Here is a 21,366-nt window from a genome sequence, read left to right as displayed (position 1 = left end):
ACAATTTTCAATAGTTCTCGCACAGTTTCGACCTATTTCATAGGTTTAAATAACAATTCCATTAATTAATTATTTTTCAACAATATTCCATTCTGACTCCTGTCACTGCATTCAGTAGAAGTATGAGATGCAAATAGAGTCAATCATTATTTCTACAATAATTTTCGCTAGTTCTCACATAGCCCCGACCATTTCCATGCGTTGTAATAAATAATTTTATTAATTAATTATTTTTCGAAATATCTTTCTCCTGCCATCGGCACAGTATTCGCGAGACGTGCAAAGTGCTGTTTCGATCACTTTTTTTACAGTTCTCAATAGTTCTCGCACAGTTTCGACCTATTTCATGCATTTCAATAACAATTCCATTAATTAATTATTTTTCAACAATTTTCCATTTCGACTTCTGTCATTGCATTCAGCAGAGGTATGAGATGCAAACAGAGTCAATCATTATTCCTACAATAGTTTTTGCTAGTTCTCACATAGCCCCGACCATTTTCATGCGTTCTAATAAATAATTTTGTTACTTAATTATTTCAAAATTATTTTCTTCTATCGTCGGCTCAGTATTCGCGAGACGCGTGAAATGCAAACAGTTTCGATCACCTTTATTCCGCCGACGGTCGGAATAAAGAAAAGTTGAAAAATAAATAATTAACAAAATTCATTATTAAAACGCATGGAAATGGTCGGGGCTATGTGAGAATAAACGAAAATTGTCGTAAGAATAATAATTGAATCTGTCTGCACCTCATAACTCTGCTGAATGCAGTGACAGTTGTCGCAATAAAAAATTGTTTAAAAATAATTAACTGACGGAATTGTTATTAAAACGCATGGAATAAATTGGAACTATGCGAGAACTATTGAGAACTATCAAAAAATAATCGAAACTGTTTGCACTTCACCTCTCGCGAATACTGTGCCGACGGTAAGAGTAAAAAAATGTTAAAAAATAATTAATTAACAAAATTATTATTAAAACGCGTGGAAATGGTCGGGGCTATGTGAGAACTAGCGAAAACTATCGTAGAAATAATAATCAAATTTGTTTGCACCTTATACCTCTGCTGAATGCATTGACTCGATTTCTTCATCCAATTAATAGGGTTTCACTTATTGTTTTTTCTCTTGGTGCCCCAGTGCTTTTTCCATTGCTTCATGAATGTGAAATGAATAAAAATTTTATAAAAAATTTGAAAGAATTAAAAAGTTTTTAGTAATAAACTACGAATTTTCTATAAGTTTTGAATAAATTTTGTATGAATTCTACATAAATTTTGCATGATGTTTGTATTTTTTTTTTTAAATTTTGTATGAATTCTACATAAATTTTGCATGATGTTTGTATTTTTTTTTTAAATTTTGTATATTAACTTTTACTATGTGTATAATGTTAACACATCATGTTAACAAATCAGATAAACTGCGATTTATAAAGTTTTTTTTAAGACAGATATTAGTTGTCCCAAAAAATGATCAATAAATTAAATTTTTTGTTCACGATAGTTACTCGGCATTCGTACACAGGCAAAGTTCGGACTGAGACGTGACGTAAGTTGGACGGTCTACATGCATTTAGATCGCTTACTGCTGGAAAAGGAAAAGGAAAAGGAATGTAGCAGTAGCAGCAGCAGCAGGAGCAGCGACAGCAATCGGTGAGTGAATTTTTATCATGTATATGTACAACAAAATGATATGTGATAAACGTGATGCGAGATAAAATATTGGTTCTGTTCCTTGCTATATCTGTACAGTATTGCACATTTATAGAACACGATTATGCACATTTGCATAAAACAGATTTAAAATATGAATGCATATAATTGTAAAATTTACAGGTATAGCATGAAACAGAATCAAATAAACGTGGACATAGCATAGAAGAGATCCAAAAAGTCATGCACATTACCTACGGGATTCATAGATATTTGACTACATAGTTCAATGTGCACATTTTGTGCACATAGAGGCGCTGATGGATGAAAACACCTAAAACGACGCGATCAGGGGCTCTATTCTTGAATTCATTCACAAGAGAAACGTATTCGCAAATTCTGATCTTACAGAAAAGTTGGAAATTTATTGGCTATCGTATGGCTATTAACCAATAAACTTGCAACTTTTCTGTTAGAGCGAGTACTTGCGTATACGTTTCTCTTGCGAATGAATTCAAGAATCGAGCCCCAGGTTCCTCTCAGTTCTAACTTACTGCACCAGTGCAGCAGTGCACCGAAAAAGAACAGGCCTAAAAATAAACCGATCGCACAACTAGTGTTGCCAACTCCTGAAAAAATAATCCGCTAAATTTGATTTAAAAAATGCCGCTAGAAAATCGCCAGATATATAAGAAATAAAATACATTTTTATAAAAAAAATATTTTTCTGTTATTTTATATATACTTAATGTATAGATAAAGTAATTTATCTAATAATATAATATTTAATGATATTATCGTTTTCATAGTCGCGCGCGCACGCACACACACACACGCACACACACACACACAAACAATACATATACATTTCCTGTTAAAATGAGAGAAGGTAAATGCAATAAAACACCAGAATTTGTACCATTTATATTTGCAATATATTAAATAATTATTAATTAGATACAATTATGTGTGCGATAGTAATTTAAAGTCATATCATTTGTATATACACTTTTTTTCTTTCTCTTTCGCTGCTTTACTTTCTCAATTTTCGCAATATTTTAACAATCGTTATCTTCATCTCGTCAGAATCTTAATTATTATGACACGTGTTGCATACATCAAATATACACATAAAACATTGGCTTTTTCTTTGCATTGCGCATCGCTTCTCCAATATCGCATTAATTGTCAATACAAAAGTGGGTGTCTATCGCATTAAATAATTAGTCGATTATATTAACCTTCATCAATATCTCGATATAGAGACGTATAACATCGGTGACAAATCTTCAAGGTCTACAAATAGCGAGTACGTTACAGGTGCAAATTACCGAAACGAATCGCAAGACAATAGCAACAATGGTACAAGTTCGCAACTTAAAACGCGTTGAAGGAATGAAAGTATATCGGAAGTTTGAGAGTTACAGTCCACTGTGTCATAGCGTATGATTTCTCTTGTATTCTCTCCCTGATACATTTCTTTCGGTCAGACCTCATCGTGATGTCAGATACTAAATAGCATCATTTTAATTCTCGTTCAAATCATCTATCATTTGCATACGTGTTCAAAATTTCCCTTCGGATGAGAAAGAAACCTTGAATACGTATGGAAAGGTGGACGGATAAATCCCAACTATCCGACGCTACTTACGCCGGCGAAAGAAAATCGATTTGGCGAGAAGAATCGCGAACATTTAATGAGGTATAATACTGTTGAGTCGATTATTTTAAACTACCTACCCTCAGTTCCAAAGCTTAACACACGCACTCAAATGCGTTCGCGTATTACAGTACAATTACACTTGTTTTATTCCGCGTTAATTAAATTGTTCCGTCGGTGAGTCCGTTACGAGAAACTTTGGTACTCGTCCTGACGACTTTCATTGACGTACGGGCGTTTGATCCGTCGTTAACACATTATGATGCAAGAGGCACACGCAAAAGTAGCTATAAAATCGCACTGTACATTCGCACTTGATCAAGACAGTCAATTTGAATTTCCATTTTTTTTCTACAAAAGAAACCTCTCCGAAAATACAGATGAAAAAACGCTAAATGAATGCCACTGTTAAGAGTGGAGATTGAGAAATACATGATAATTATGTGCGTATACACATCACAAGGAGATTTAAATCAATCGATACAATAAATAGCTAAGATAAATACAAAAAGGTTAATGTTGATTATTAATAGATTACATAAACGTAATGTAACATGATAAACGATAATCAATATCGGTAATATGCCCTTTGTAGGTAACCTAAGGGTAGGAGGAACTTATATAAATATTACATCCAAGAATATCGTTAACTTATTTAAAAACGTGACTAAACTTTCTTGCGGTAGAACAGCGCGTATGCGTTTCGTATAAAATTCGAAAACGTCTTTAACAGTTTGCTCATTACCGTCCTGCCGAAATAAAATCTTACGACGCTCTGCGTGAAACCATTGAATTACACAGGATGTTTGGAAATTCGTTTTACGAAACGCTTACATCGGAAGACTTTGCAGTAAACTAACGTACGCCCGCAATTAGTTTCCCGCAAACATTTTTCGTTGCGACGCGTTAAAACATGTTTTCCAAATATCTTGTACGTAAAAACAGAAAAATCCTAATCAAGGGATCCTATACATGTTTATCGCTCCGATACCAATAATTATGTCACTATATATATCATATCCTAACTCAATATTAATAAATTATTACAAATCAGTTAGTATATTTATATGTATGTATATATATATATATGTGTGTACGGCAGTCTAGCCGTACTGTGATTATGCCGCGAAAAATTTAGCTCAGCGTGATTAGAAATAGAAAATAGCGTAGTTGGCAATGGCAGTACTTGGAAGAATAGAGAATACGAATTTCCGGAGACTACTGACTATCACAATGCTTTACAATATTAATATCATAATAGCCCAATAAAATTCATAATTCATCACATCGAGCGACCAGTGCAAGAAGACTCGTCACATACATTGCAGTTTTCTTGCAGAGGTCCCGTACACATTCAACGGATAAACGATTCGAGTACTTATTGGATACAAATAACACAAATTGAATACAATGTTTTACCCAAGATTACGTGTAAACACTTAAGGTTTATAATCAGAATCGAAAGTTACAATCATAATAATCAAAAACCAATCAAGAAACTTCGAAAGCAGCATTATTTGGAATTCTCGCGTTTCATTTTTTAATATTATCAAATGTTGCACAGAATTAAAGATACGCCTCTCGCGCAATACCTTGTGAGATATATTTAAAAAATAATTATTTTACAATTGCGTACAAAATCAATTTGTATTTACTTTGCGTATCATCTAGAACATCTCTAAACTTTTACTTGTATTCAGTTGCATTTTTTAAAAAATTATTAATAAATTACAATATCCGTTGAAGGTAAATTTTATTTATAGTCATCATATGTTAATTAAAATTTGTTTTATACCTAGATTTTTAAATGTTTTTAAACGTTTGATGCTTGCAAGTATATACGATTTTTAATCGTTACGATTTTTATAATGAAGCGTATATATATATATATATATGTATATGTATAATTATCCATATACATATATGTTTATAGACAAATATGTATATGCATACATATAATTATCAGGTGTCAATTCGAAGTTTATTCGACTAAAGTAAAGGCTTAATTTAATTTTTAAAGCCTTGTACTTGTTAGGCTTCATTTTCTTTTCTTTTTTTTTTTAGTCGCGTCGGAAATTATTTAATCTACAGTATGATCCCTGATTATAAATCCCTGTAAAACGGAATTTCTTTTTCCCGCGCGATTGTATATATAACCAAATTTTACGTACATTTAAAAATTTCGGTTCTCTAAATTTGTGCAGCAGATAATCTTTGGTTACCCAAAAACATCTATCAATATGTTGATTACTTTCTAGAATAATCTACATTTCCGTAAGGCAGAAGCCGTTTTTTGTATCGTACGTAATATTTCTAAATTTCAAAATCTTAAATAATTGTGACTATATCATGGCCACTGTCAAACCACATTTGTAATAATTTGTGAACTATACAATGTATATAATCACATTTATATTTTTCATATATTTCAAATATATATAATGATTCCTTCTCTTTTCAAGATCAGCAATTCAACTCTCTCAAATCGTTTATAATCCCTCATGCATACATTTTCATACGTATTGTTACAGAAATCAATAATTATAATTCTTCAATTATAGAAAATTAATTATAGATTTAATAAATACATTTTGACTATATTGCAATTAAATATGATTAAAAATTACATTTCACATTTCTTAATAATTTAAGAACGTCATGAATTAAAATTTTAGGATTTAAGTTATAACTTACATTTGAGAGAGTTAAAATATGATCTATAAAAAATGTGCCAGATTTTTATATTAGTAAAATATGTATCTTTGATCGGTGCCTTTTAATGCACTTTTATATAGAATTTCAGAGCACGAAGAACAGGCATATAAAATATCCTGTTCGCTAATTTGGTAATGAAAAAAAGACCAACACAACTTCATAGGAAATTTAAGACTAACGTAATAATGAGAAGTTCAATCGTTACATCGATGGATACAATACCAAAAAATAACTTTCAGTCGTTTAAAGTAGAAATAGGCTATTTTAAGGATAATATATAATATACGCATACTCGGGAAGAACATCAATCCAGTATATGATAGCAGAACTCGTTCGTTACTCATTTAGTCAGAATCCTCTTCGATCGGTGGAGGTAACATGGAGAGATGCTGCGCACTGAGCATCCCTTTGGAAAGCGCGTATTCCGCCAAAGCACGATGGCAAAAGACGTACTGATCTGGCATTTGAATACTATAGGCCCTCTGTGCTCTGATTTTCTCGACAGTTCCTCGTATATCTACTGTACCAGTGTCCTCTAGTCGCGATATGCAAATGTCCAAAGTGCAAAATGTACCTGGAAACGAGCCAACTTAATGTATACCTCATACTTAATTTTTTATATCTCAAAAAAATCAATACTAGCCACTAGATTATAAGATTTGTAAGAAGTATCTATCTACCTGTTCTTCCAATACCAGCGCTGCAATGTACAACTATAGGTGGTCCTCGAGGATGTCCAGCCCACGTGTCCCCTCTGCTAGCGAGTAATTTGCTCTGCTGTTGCCTGACTAAGCCCAAAAACTGTAGTAAAGCTTTAGCCGACTGAGGAACACCGTAATCTGGCCACACTGTGTACAGCATATGGCAAACCTCTCTCGTCTCATCAGTCTAAAACAAAACGAATAGAATATGAAAAATATGACAATATTTAATAATGGAGAAAAAAGAAATATCAAAATATATACCTTATTATTTGTAAGGAGAAGCATGGATATTGTATAATCTGGATTGGTATCAACTTCGAGGGTGCTCACGGTGAAGCCACCCGCTTGTACTTCATCACCTGGTTCTGGACCCCAATACTGTGCACACTTTGTACGTCCTCTTTCCACCACTCTGAAACAGAGATGACCCATTTCCATAAAACTACAAAGTTATGTACAAAGAGTTTCTAACACAAAATATGATATCGTCAAAATTATTCAAAACTTTACCACACAAGATGTAGTCAAATTTATTAAGAGTGTACATTAAGAGTGAGGTAAAACAATGTACCTCGTAGTCATGACGATGACTAGCGTTTGCTGTTCCCAAACCATCCTCCAAAAATCACCGCAGGTTTTCGGAAGAGGACCCTGAGTACTGATAAATGCATTCTTCTGCTTGTAACCGTCGACGAAATTCGCATTTATGTAATCGGACGTTGCATCTCCGTCTATTTGTGAAAGGCAGACTCTGCTGTGATCGTAACAAAGCACATCGGTGTAGCGATTCTTTGATTGATTAGACCTTAACCTGGAATGAACGATACGGTAGATATTAATTAATTCGAATAGGCCTAATGTATCACGCAAACGCAAAATTTGCTATTATACATACTTTGCATTATTAAATGAACCATCCGGTGGTCTCTGTCTAATTTCCGTGTATTCTGCTATAAGACCAGCGCGGCCTCGCTGGTGTATATCCGCTATAAATTGCTCCATAGTAACAGCCTGAAGTCCAGGATCGCCGTGAAGACTGTCGTCGTCACTAAAACCAGAACTAGCCGAGGATGGAGGCTGAACTGGGGATGGCGCCTCATCGGTTCCCATCCAAGCGTCAGAATTCGCGGTGGTGATCTCGATGTCGCCGATATTCGACACACCATTTTTCACCTGTTTGTTCTTATCGATGATAGGACTAGTCGAACTACTATGCGTAGTAGTTCCATTTGGATTTTGATGAACCGTATTATCATTCGCAGTGGGCGACATAGGTGTACCTACTCTTGGAGTAACCTGAAAAACCATAATATGATATGCATGAGATACAAATTATTATAATTTATATCTCAATAATAATAAAATCTTCCCAACATTTTACTTATAATGAAATTGTATTTTTCTATTATGTGATCGGTGTAAAAATTTTACTTGCGTCATTAAATATCTAAAAATAATTTTAACATTTCAGAATTTTCAATTCTTAAATTCTTCGGACATTCGCGCGTCATATGAACGGGAAGTATACGGCGGATTTAAAACATGTATCAGATACTGACCTCGCACAATTCACCTCCGCCTCGGTTCGTCATAGATTTAAGACAATGCAGTAGCCATGCTTCATGCTGTATTTCCAACGTGCCGCCTAAACGATGTGGTAATGATTCTCGTGGAATATGTAACGTCAGCTGAGGGATGGACACTGTGAACACTCGGTCCCTCAGTTTTTCACGCACGAATAATCGGAGGATCTTGAAGGGTGCTTTGAACCACAAAGGTGCTGTCACTATCAAGACCTTCTTTAATTTTGCTGGATAGCCACCCTGAAAAATTAACGTAAACAAAACATGAGCAACCGGCGGGTATTTTTTATTTCTCGTCAGAAAGTAGGAAAAAGAATTTTTCGATAAAGATCCTATTCCAGCCACAGCAGATTTCACAAAAATGAAGAATTAAATAAAAAATCAAATATATCTAATTAATCATTTTACATTTTTTTTTTATGTAATAATATGTTATTTGCATATAAAAAATTCATATTGCAACGTGGCATTATTTTTATTTTAAACATTTATAATTTTAAATACTTATTATCAATGTTAATCAGACATATTTAAATGATAATTTTAAGTTTAATTGCCGTCACTGAATTAAGATGTAAAACTTTTATCCGTTTAGTATCCTCCGAATTCTCGATAAGCGGCAGATAGTATCGCGCACGAATCCACAATTCCGCGGATTAAATAATTTCTAAGAGCACAGTTGCGTCTCGACCTTTCAAAGACACTGCAATAATAGAACAGGCCATATATTGCACATTAGCGAATCGGCTGCCAACTATAGACCACGTACGTGGAAACGACTTACGTGCGAAAGAAGCGCGACCGCGTCCCTTTAATCGGATTACTATTATCGGAGCGCACCCCGGAGAGGGAGAGGGAAAAAAAAACCAGACAAAGAGAGAACCACAACTTTGTCTTTCTAACGGCGATTTTTTTTTCTGTCGACGAGCGCGCACCGCGAGACGAGCGTTACGTGAGCGAGCGCGCGTTTCCCAGATGTTTCGTAACGCAGGAAGCCGAGCGACTACTCGGTCTTAACCCTCGGGGTAGACGGATCGGAGGGCGGAAGTGCTGTAACGCCAACGACGTCAGCAGCACCACCACCACCATCACCATCACCACCACCGCCGCTGCCGCCGCCGCCGCCGCCGCCGCCGCCGCGGCCGTCAGTTATAGAACGTAACACACGCTACGTAATGTACATACAACAAACGTCATCGAGGTGCGAAGCGCGGAACGAGGACGGGGCTCACTGACGGCGATTCCGGGAAGAAATCGCGTCAGTTGGCGGTTCCGCGAGGCTTGCCGTTACAATTTTAGGAGCATTCTCTGTCGCTCGCACGCGCGCGCGCGCGTGCGAGGAACACGGGGAGTCTCGAATTAGCCGCGGACTCGCGCGCGCGCGCGCGCGCCCTTATTATTCTGGCCGCGCGCCGCCGTCTCGTCGCGCGATTACGCGAGGAGTCGCGCGGCAAATTGGCCGTCCGTCCGTCCGTCAGCGGGCGGACGGTCCGTCGATCGATCTCGGTTGACATCTCGAAATTTACCGTGAGCGGCAGGTAGTCGCCACCGGAGGACGCGGCTGGAGTCGTGGGACACAACGACCGCACAGGCGTGATCGACGCTTCGTCGACGAGCCCCTTCCGGGCGAAAGGAAGAGTCTCCCCCGGTTAGTTCGAGAAATCACAGCCGGCACTCGGATTAATCGATAGCGCGAGATTAGTGTAACACCGGCGCGGGAGGACGGCCTAACAACTGCTCATCCTCGTCGTCGTCGTCGTCGTCGTCACCGAGAGTCTAGGTCGTCCAGGTGAACGCAACAACGTCGCCGTAGAGAAGCGCTGGCTGGCTGGCTGGCTGGTTGGCCTCGGCACGCGAACAAGGACGCGATCGAACGAACGCGGGAGGGACGAACGAACGGCCGTCCGTCCGGAGGGGGAAAAGAATCGGGTCGTCCGTACCGCGGTATATCCGAATGCTACGTGGTGGCCGCAAGGGGGTCACGACGATTACTGGCCGTCGTCGGCGTCGTCGGCGACAGTTATCCGTATCCGGAGCGCCGTCCGGCGCATGCGTTTCCACGGCGCCCTCGTCCGCTCTCTCACCCTACATGCGACCCCTTCTTTTCACCACCGTCATCCCTTACGCGAGAGTCTCTCTTTCTTTCTTCCTCACCCTCGTCCCCTTCTCATTCTCTCTCTCTCTCTCTCTCTTTCTCGTTACCGCCGGCAGCGGAGGTGCAGCAATCGTGTATACGCGATGACGTATTGCCCAGTGCCTCTCAACCACGCGCGGCTTCCGGTCGATCGCCGGAATTGCCCCGAAACCTCGGGAAATCCGCGGAACTTGGACAAAGCCGCGTGAAATTTTCATCCGTAATTGTTAATTGCAAGCTGATTAATTGCAGGGAGGTGTCCGCGAAAATTGGAGCTTCAGGAATGCTATTCATAGCTTTTGTTTAACACGTTGTCTACCCAGCGGGTTTAGCTCTACGTACGTGACGCTACATTAGCATATGCAATAATAGAATATCGTAAAATATAATTAAATTAAATGCGATCGAAGTAAACTGATTAAATATAGAACATAAACAGTGCGTTAAATGAAGCACTTTTTACTTTGCATTGTCTAGCTACCTCTGTGCCATTTAAAACTTTGTATATTATATTTATGTTTTCTACGGGAGTTTTAAAATATTTTCACAGCACCCCGATCAATAGTGATCACCAGGGCACTAGAGATGCGCGAAGTTTTTATCTACTTTTAATTAACATAATAACAAAAGAGTTCTATGTTGTACAATAAAAAAAAATAATATTAATTATACAATATAAAATCATTTTAAATATAATTTTAAATAAACAGTCAATATACAGTTCGGATTCGAGTCATAAAAATTCAAATCCAAATCGAATCAAATCTCGTCATTGTATTCGATTAGTTCGCATATCTGGTAGAGCTAATTGAATAGTCAACGTGTTAAAATCACTTTAAGTGTTCCGAGATTTTACCTATTTGTTTATTCATTGGCTAGATAAGATCTTGTTAATTAATGCCTGATTAAGAAAATTTTGAATATATCGATCGAATTATAACCGTCGAAAGAGTCTCAATGTCATAGTATCATTAGTCAATAATCGATATTATGACTGGACAAAGACGTGTCAATGAAAGGAGAATTGACATTTCGACTCTTGATACAATCGACTGATTCGCAACTGAAGAAATGTTACAGTCTCTTTTACTCCACCTTCTTTATCTTTCTTATCGGTCGATGCTACGTTTCGCATCATCAAAGCGCGATATCAACTCTTTTTTTGTTCGTCAACGCTGCACGTGCTTTCCACGATTTTATCTAGACGGAGGACAAAAATTGCGAGTAGAGACCGCGGATACACATGTCCGTTTGATCGTCGGCGCGCGAGAATGTACGCAACGCCTACCGAATTCGACTATTAATTACGCGGTCTGCGGGACGCACACAAAATGTCACCGCGCACTAAAACCTTTGTAAAGACCCATTATCAAGCGGAGCACCTTGGAAGTACGGTTCGCCGCGCGATTAGAATCCGATTAATTGCGTGTTGCGTGAAGGTCCTTCGCGCGCTCTCCCGATAACGAGCGACGATAATATCTCTCCTCGGAGGGATGAGGAGAAAAAAAATAAAAAAAGGACGCGCGAGCCTCGTCCGTAATCACCGCCTCGGATTATTCAATTTTTCCTTCTTCCACGATTACGTCGACGACGCGTCGTCGGGAGAGGAAGTCTTCTCCGGGAAACCTTTGAAAGTCACACCCCTACGCACCACTTCGACACGCCTCGCCGCGTAATCGCGTAATCCACCTTTTCTCGAAGCGTGAACGCTCTTAAAGCGTCTCGCCGCTCTTCGAGCCGCACATCCTCAGGACGATGAAAGTTAAACGCGTTTATTTTGCGGCTCGTCGAGAAATAGGGCGCTAAAAAAAAAAGAACGAAGTTATGACGTATTACCAATGACGAAGTAACGTGATGACGAGCATGAGTTATGACGTACTTATTGTCTTGGGGGAGAACAAAATATTCCACTGCAAAGGAGCTTCGTGCAAGCTAAGAGGATTGAAAATATTTTTATCCCTTACGAACACGGCGAGGCGTTATTAAATTACGTAGGTATGATGAATGACGATGAAAGTCAGGGTAAAGAGGCGTCACACGTGTGTATATCCGTACAATGACGGCATTAAAATGACGGCATTAAAATGACGCTTGCATTCGGAGGAGTCACGTGAATCGGTTACGTGGTCTATGACACCATTTTTTTTTTTTTACGTAAGTGGACTGACCACATCAAAGCGTTAACGCACGAGACTATTTCGACCGACCGACGATGACTAATTGGGTTAACTTCAGCGACGGTAATAACTGTAATGCCGCGCGCTACGCCGGACGAAATTGCACGCAACGTGAATGTTAATCAGGCCACGCACTTAGACGTCGCTAAATGGCACTTCGTGCTCATGTAACTCGCGTAATTATTACGCTTCTCCTCAGTGAAACTTTATTTTTCTTCCAGCAACACGGAAACTCCCGCTTTTCTTTTGTAATGCCGGACGTTTGCTTCTAAGAAATTCAGAACGCAGATATAACACACCGCGTCACTTTGCAGATTTGTGATTATAATTGAAAGGAAAAACAATATCCCGCAAAGTAAAAATTTTAGCGATTAACAACACAATATTCGTGTACGAGTATGGTAATACATATCTTTTCGCAATTAGGTCTTGCACTCCTTCTCACGTCCGTGAGAAAATATTTTCGAGTAGCCAATTGTATACAAACTACATTACAACGTTCACAGCTTACGGAATGTAGAAATATACAAAATGTAGTTATTCAATGACATTTATATAGAGATTTGCAAAACGGCATTACTTCAACCAATTTTTAAATGTCATCGTTCGACGCTAAAATTTAAACAAATGGCACAACAGCTTTCTTTCATTTACGTCCGACATTTATTTGTGACAGAGCATCTTTGTCTCATCAGGCGAAAATAGAGAAATAAAACCATGTTATACATAACGGACACTCGCCGCAAGACTCATTCTCCTCTCACTCTCGATCACGATCTTTTCTCGCTTTCTAACTCCGCGTGGTGGTGATGCTCCGCTTCGCTCGGACGAACGCTAGTCCGCCGCTTAATCGTGTCGCACCGAAAAGTATTACGCATATTTCAAGAGAAAACTGTATGCAAATCGATGCATAATGTACGGAGAAAATATATCGATAAGACGTCGCTATTTTACCATATAATCCAATTCGATATGTCTTAGAGGTAGGAAAGAAAAACAAAAGGGAAACGCGAAATTCTACGCAACGTTCCCGCGCGGCAATTTTGCAATAGGAAGTCGAGAAATTCTTGACGTATATTATATCTCCTCGGTGAGAACGAGGGGAAACGAGCTTCGCGCTTCCTGATTATTTAGGTAAGTCACGCGTAGTTGATTGTCTATTCTTCTTTTTTTATCCACATCTTTTCGAATTGCTCAAACAATTTTTCATAGATTGCTTCATACATTCACGTTAAATTTATCTCCTCTATGTTGAAATTTTTTAATGCTTTTGTATATAGATTTTAATCATAAGTTTTATTTTGTTAACGATTACTGAAGCTATATTACAATTTCACGGTCTACTTGGACATATCACGCGCGCTTTATCTCAAAGTAATTTACTACTAATGTCCAAGATAAGAGTCATTGACTTACCTTTAGAAGTGTCAGAATTTTCTGAGACAGATCATAGTCAAAATTCTGATACTTGCTGTCGGACATGTCATAAATAAAAACTAGTCCATGTTTCTGCGTTTCTGCACTTTCCAAGGCAGCATCTAATTGATATACAACACCCTGAAAAAGATAAGAACTGGTTACTTCAATATAAATGTTAAAGACCTACTTTTTCTAGACAGAGAACTAGTTATTTGTAATTAAAGAAAAGTATTCATAACTCTTTAAAATTCCTTCTTAGTTCACTCATTAAGAATGTAAAACTTACTTGCAAAGTTGTTTGATGCGTGGTATTTTGTGGAAGATGCAAATGCGCTGTGAAAATAGCTATCGCTGCACCTGTTGCGTCTCTTGATGGCTAAAATAATTTATACATTAATTCGCTTCGAGTCGCAACGACAAAACAAATCGCATCTGCGTTAATTGGTCTTCTCGTCTTACCAGGACAGTAAATTTTCCTGTGTACAGTTCGCTGAGTAGAGGCTCCTGAGTGGGATACAGAACCGCCAATCCCTCTCTTCTTCTGGTGGCCTCGTGCTGCTCGTATAGAGCTAAAGCTCGTTGAACCTCAAACTTCCGTGCCGCTAGAAACTTGACTGCCGTGCTCCAGGATACTGGCCCAGCTCGTCTACCGGCTCTACACTTATTCACAGCTTCTATAAATTCCTTCGTAGCCTGTGAAAACAGAAAGTACCATGCATGTATTTATTTGTCATTTTGAGAGGAAAATTTTGTTCAATTGACACAAAGTAATTTTTATTCTGTGTAGTTATAAATCGCCACACTTATATGCGTTATTAAACTTATTGGCATAAGTACACGCAGAAAAATATCATTCCCCTGCTAAGTAATTACTCAATTTTTTGTCAAATAACAGTTATCTTTGTATTTACATGAAACAAATATTTATTTAAAATAAATCTCTGTGTGTACACACAGGAAAGTACATACTATAAAATATTTGAAATATACATTTCAAATAAGTTTATAAGTAAATATCAAATTTATACCAAATATATTGTAAATCCTAGTAATTTAATACTTGAATTAAAAATATTAAGTTAAAATAAAAGTTTGATTTACTCATTATTATGACTTTTCTTTGATTATATTGTTCTTTGAAAATGTATAAATTTTTTTAAATATATAATGAGTTTTTCTAAAATTTGTGACGAGTATATTTTAAGACAATTAGCAAGAAAATAAAGATAACTGTTACTTGTCAAAACAAAAAAAAAGTAATCGATACTTTTTTGTATATATTTTCAATATTCATAATTTTTATGTTGTCAATAAGAAATGAGGAGCGATATTTCTATTGTGACAAAGAAGTTAGAAGTGATTTCGCTCCAACTATTCTCAATAACAATTTCGTACGTATTTAAATTACAAAAAAATATTAAAGACGCCTTTCTAGCCTTCAAAAGATGCGTTTCCGTTTCTTTCTATTTTATTCTTATCATTCACCGCAAAAGCGGAGAGGGAGCGTAATTATTCTATAAATAATTACGTTATCGCACGTTGCCTGAAATCAGTGCGCCAGATAACGAAATGTGCATTGGGCAACAGAATTCTAATGGCAATCGGTCAGCATCTTGCATATGCCGTTGCACAATGTCAACCTTGAAAACGGCGCTTGCCAGAGCGGCGGGCAGGAAATCGCGAATTGCAATCTTTATCAGCGCGACCCGATCGACGCGAACGCAACACGTGCCTATCTCGGGAGTATTCGTCGAATACTCCGTCAATTCGTCACACGTGAGCTGATGGTTATAATAAAAAGGGGAGAAAGGAATTTCGAAATATAATCCCGACTCGATTCGAATTTCGACGACGTAGGAATGCGATGTCTCCCTCGTCCTTTCACGAATGAAAACGCGAGCGCGATAGTGAAAAAAAAAAAAAATCGATCGGATAAAGAATAATTGGGACTCGTCGACCCGAATCGGAAATCACGAGCGCTTTTATTCTCCCCCCTCCCCCCTAGTACAAGCTGTCGATCGCAGAGCGACACGTCCCTCATCGGTGCTCCATATTCGAGATCGCAAGACGACGTCGACGACACGCCGCCGGGCGCACAAACGGGCGCGACGACATGATCGCTTTTACGCTATTAAAACGAGCAATGACCGTGGATGGTGACGCGTGCGTGCGTGCACGTATATACGTACACACGCGCGCGCCAGCCGTACTACCGATACACAACTTCCGGTGTCCGGCTACCTCCCCACCGGTCATTTCCGTTATGTGCCAGCCGGCGGCGGGGATCGGCACCCGCGGCGGTACCATACGCGGCCGGCGCGGCGGCCGCCGCGAGGATTAACCGAGAGAGGAATTTAATGCCAGGGCATCTTCTCCGCGGGCATTCCCGCGAGTTCGCGCTTTCGCGCGCGCGAGATGGACGGACGGCTACCAGCGCGGATACCAGCGCGCTAAACGGAACGGGAGAAAGAGAGAAGTTTGACGACAGAATTAATCGCGTGCTCCGCGGAGCTTGGAACCAACGAACCTGGAATTATAAATGCGGCTTGAAACGCGTGTTGCCTCGAAGAGACGAGCGAGATGTAGCGAACCCCGCGAATGTCGCTGATTAACACGAAGCTATTACACAATTGAGATTGTTATTTTATTATGCAAGAGAATGAACTGACATTTCTAAAATAATTCATGCTCTCCAAATTGGGATCAATATTATTCATTGAATAACAGTAGTCTGTGATTTCAGTGTTACATTTGTAACTATATATCAATCAATGATATATGCACTGATCAATAGTACACTGATTCCACAGAGTATCCCCGTCCTCTTAATCGAAATCATTGAAAGACAATGAATTTCATTGACGATCACGGTTATAAGTACAGTAGCAAATCAGAAAGATTTCAGTAATTTAGATTTAAAAAATACGATATTTTTTGCTAAACTATCTGAAAATTTAGCTAAATACAGATCTGAAATTATGTCGAGCCATCAAAAGTTTTATATAGCTGTATATACACACAGAAAAATATTTATTCTACTGCCAAGAAAAGCGATTACTCAATTAATTTTTTTTCCTTCTAATAAATAACGGTTATCTTCAACAAATAACGTTTTCTCTTGATAATGGTCTTAAAATATACTTATCATAAATTTAAAAAAAAACTCATCATATGCTTGAAAATAAATTTATACTTTCTCGAAGAATACTATAAATAAAATTGAATTACAGAAAAATAAAAGAAATAAGTCAAATTATTATTTTAACTTTAATTAATATTCTTAATTAAAGTATTAAATTACTAGGAGTCAAAATATATTTTGAATAAATTTCATAAACAATTTCATGACAAATTTACGATAGATCTGTATATATATAAACTAAATTATTTAAAATAGTAATAGTTATTTAATTCAAGTACACATTTTCCTGTGTGTACAGAGAAGTTCATTTTAAGTAAATCTTATTTGTTTCAAGAAAATCATATTCTTTGCAAAGACAGCCGTTACTTGAAAGAAGAAAATTAAAAATAAAAAATTGCTTTTCTTAGTATAAGAATAAATTTTTCTGTATACATATAATATGTATGTTGAACGTAGCTAACTTTTTGTATTTCAACAAGACCATTCTTTTCATGTACGTGTTTAAACTACTCATTCAAAAATTATTAAATGGTATAATATTAAGTATATCGGAGATTAACGTTAATCATGATTATCGTACATTTTTTAACGCAATACAATTACACAGGAAAAAAGATAAAAAAGGGTCGATTGCTCAAAGCTGACGCTTGATTAATTCTTAAACAGATTAATCTTCTTAAACAGAAGTGACTGCCTTTGTCAAAACGCAATTATTATTCTTGACTGTTTCTATGCAACGGAGCACTCATGTTCGTTTCGCTAAAAATATGTACGCGCCAAACGGAAATTGACCGCAAATCGATACGCGGGAAAATCTCGTTACCAAGAAACTCCGTCGAGGCTTCAAATCGCATTTGCTCGCATCGAAGGTTTATTACGTGGAATTATCGTCGTATTGACGCCGTCGCCTTCGATTGAATAGACCCGGCTCAATTGTACAGCTTGGAAAAAAAAGTTTTTGTAAACAAAATTTCTAAAATTATTCTAGATTTATCCAAGCTGTATGTTCAGCAGGTACATTCGTAAAATCAATAACAGAGATCTTTTAAAATAAATGCCCTAGTAAGCGAACAAATGTAAAAATACAGAGCCAGATTGTAAAATTTTTATAAGAATTCACGATGTAAAATAATTTGGTTACAATTACTTCACTCATTATATATTTAATTTATTCATTTTGACACAGAAATAGGGATAAAATTTAAATTATTTCGAAAATAATAAGACTTGTAAAGCGTGAATGAATCAGTATCCGAACTAAATGTTTCTTGTATTATTTAAAAAATAAATATAAAAACTATTATCGTAACACGTTTTTGAAGAAATTTAAACAGATCATTAAAATAATCTCTAATCTAGTTGTGTAACTAATTTTTAATGTTAATTTTTATAATATTTAAAATAACCTACCTATTAAATATATTTAAAAAGATTACAAGCAAATTTAATGTTGTAAAAAAAATTTACATTTAAGATAACATTTAATAATAAGTTTCTGTTTAATATATAATAAAATTAATAATCAGTTTTACATAAATATGTTCGGTTACTGGGACATTCACCTTAATTGAATTTTGTTGTTTAAAATTGGAACGATGTTCTAGATCGTAAAATTAACATGTCTGCATATAGCGCTGTTAATAATCGAATGCATTCATATAATACCTATACTATATTCAGATGTGCCAAATACGTCTATGCGCATCATTGTATACCAATGTAATCGGGAAATTCTATATTCTATATTTTTCTCCGATATCTCTGCATCTTTCGATATATAACATTAACTTATTTAACAAGAACAATGGTATATTTTTAGAGAGCAGGTTTTTTTTTCCATAAAGTATGCGCGATAGCGTCTCACTCATAAAAGAATATTATTTTAGAAAAACATATACCGGAGGATAGAGGCACGCGTCTCTCGATTCAAGTTACACAATTTTACATCTCATTAAGCAAACAGTCAGGCCTCCCCGGCTGCGCGACGACCGGCGACGTAAACGTCCTTAATCGCGTTCCAGGAAGAGAATCGACGATTAGATTTCTCACGAGCCGTGAACGTCTCTCATCGAACAGGAACTGGCGGGGAAACTGTTTTTTTTTTTCCCTCGTCTTCCGCGCCGCTGCGTGATTTAGCGTCGGTCGCACGCGTGCGTTTCGACCGCGCCCCTGTACGTGGAATTCAAACGACATGCCGCACGGCGCGTGTGTGCGCGCCGGCACCGGCGTGAATTTTTATTAAGCGGCGGAAGCCGGAGCGGAGCGAACGGTGTATCGACACTCCGCGTGGCCCGACGGCGCGGTTTCAAAATAGTCGAAATTTCCCCGAGCCGCCGCGTGCGTGGGCGGGTTGGTTTCTTCGACGACGACGACGGCGGTGGCGGCGGCGGCCGGAAACGCGGCCCATTATTAACGTCCTAAACACGTTCGGAAACACGATCGGATTTCCGGCCGGCGCGATCGCGCCCGTCCGTCCGCGGCTCTCTTCGTTTATAGAAACACAACGGAGGAAGGAAGTTAAGTGCTCGCGCGCGGCCGCCGTCCACGTCGTCGGCGATTTCCGTGGCGTGTTTACGATCGCTATCGCGCTTTCGACGTGCGAACGCGGCGAGATAACGACGAACGGACGCGGACGGATGTTTACGTTCTCGCGGACGCGCCTGTCGGATTCCGGCGACGCTGACGATTCTTCTCGGCGAGGAATCGACAGCGGTTCGACTTCACAAAGCGTTTCCACGTGGAATTTACGAAGGGATTCCGAGTCCTTGAATACGAAGCGAAGGCCAGTGGCCATTGGCGATTCGCGTAGGTCGAACGATTTTTCTTTCTTTCTTTCGTTCTTTCTTGAGGCGGAGTCTGGCGACAGCGATGATGACGACGGCGACGATGATGATAATGACAATGATGACCATAATGATGATGCTGATGATAATGATAATGATGATGGTGGCGGTAGCGGTGGCGGCGACGCGCGAACCCAACGCACCTAACCACGTTCGATCGCGGGGACGACGAGACGCACCTGTGGGCGAGAGAAAGACGGGGGGAACGCTCGACATCCGGGACGTCGTCGTTTACTCACTTGCTCCTGCTCGGCGGTTAACGTGGCTGCCATTTTGGCTCTCAGCGCGCTGACATGCCCGAGGAAGGAGGCGTGTACCAAACCACGGTGGAAGCGGAGAGCGCGGTAACTCACGGTGTATTACATCCAGTCCCGGTGCATACGTCCGCGGGGAGAGAATCGAGCATTCTGTCGCGCGTTTCCACGCACCAGGAGGGAGAGAAAGGGGGAGGAGAGGGAGCGGGGGAGAACGACTCTTCCTCCGGAGCCCCGCACACGCTCGCGCGAAACGCACCGAGATCCTTAGAGAGCGCGGCCACCCTCGGCGACGGCGACGGCGACGGTAACGGCAGCGAGAAACGGTAAATCACCCCGGCGCGCGACCATTGTTCTCCACTGTCTCCCGCACGCACTCGAACGCGATTGTGACACTCTCTCGACGGTCCGCGCGCCGCTCGGCGAATCTCGTCTCGGCTCGGCTCGTCGATCGTCGTTCCCCTCGGCTACCGATCGCGCCGCCATCTCGAGGCAAGCGCGCATGCACGCGCGACACGCCAGAGCGCGCGATCGTTGACCGGTGCAGTTTTTTTCTTTTCTTTTTTTTTTATTAATGAATAAATCGCTGGATTTTCATTATCGATAAGATTATTTTTAACTTGCGATAACCGCCGCAAGTCTCTCCTCCGTTACGCGCGAATTATTTTGCATCAAAGGGGCGTGACATTCGATAGATAGTAAAGAAATGCGGAAGCGTCACGCGTTCGTCGTGATTTATTAAAGAAATTAAAGAGGAAATTATTAAAAAGAAATTTCAATATAAGATTTGCCTGGTTTTGTAAGCGGCAAATTTTAATTGTAAACTGTAATCATATTGTACGTATTAATTACTGTGCAATATTAAACAACAAAATTACTATACTAAGTTCAAGTTTCACGTTCAATATTACCTGTTGATAAATTGGCACCGATCCTTCTGGCATCTTTCAGGCACTACTTTCGATTGTAATTATAGTACATTATTATAATAGTATATATTATTATATTTTTTAAAACTCAAAATTATTTCTATATGCGGTAATCAAGAGAAAATTACAAACATGAACGAGTTGA

General features: G+C 38.8%; 1 protein-coding gene across 1 annotated transcript; it reads right to left on the bottom strand.

Moving 5' to 3' along the window:
- Nucleotides 1–2,573: 2,573 nt before the first annotated feature.
- LOC105828194 (tyrosine-protein phosphatase non-receptor type 9) lies at nt 2,574–20,713 on the bottom strand. The gene is made up of 10 exons (XM_012666420.3): nt 20,278–20,713; nt 14,513–14,746; nt 14,340–14,429; nt 14,051–14,191; nt 8,300–8,563; nt 7,636–8,036; nt 7,312–7,551; nt 7,002–7,152; nt 6,717–6,924; nt 2,574–6,610 (listed from the first exon to the last, which is right to left on the bottom strand). Exons 1-10 carry the CDS (start codon nt 20,308–20,310, stop codon nt 6,381–6,383), a joined length of 1,992 nt encoding a protein of 663 aa, XP_012521874.1. The 5' UTR covers nt 20,311–20,713; the 3' UTR covers nt 2,574–6,380.
- Nucleotides 20,714–21,366: the final 653 nt, after the last annotated feature.

This window comes from Monomorium pharaonis, chromosome 1 (genome assembly GCF_013373865.1).
Source record: "Monomorium pharaonis isolate MP-MQ-018 chromosome 1, ASM1337386v2, whole genome shotgun sequence".
Lineage (NCBI taxonomy): Eukaryota > Metazoa > Arthropoda > Insecta > Hymenoptera > Formicidae > Monomorium > Monomorium pharaonis.
Note: the sequence above shows the minus strand (reverse complement) of the source record. Positions and strands in the feature narration are given on the sequence as shown.

Excerpts from the sequence above, each read along its gene's own strand:
- LOC105828194 (XM_012666420.3), bottom strand. The coding sequence starts at position 20,310 with ATGGCAGCCACGTTAACCGCCGAGCAGGAGCAA. Across the intron at positions 14,430-14,512 it reads CAGGAAAATTTACTGTCCTG|CCATCAAGAGACGCAACAGG; the intron begins GTAAGACGAGAA and ends AAATTATTTTAG. Across the intron at positions 6,611-6,716 it reads CGCTGGTATTGGAAGAACAG|GTACATTTTGCACTTTGGAC; the intron begins GTAGATAGATAC and ends GCTCGTTTCCAG.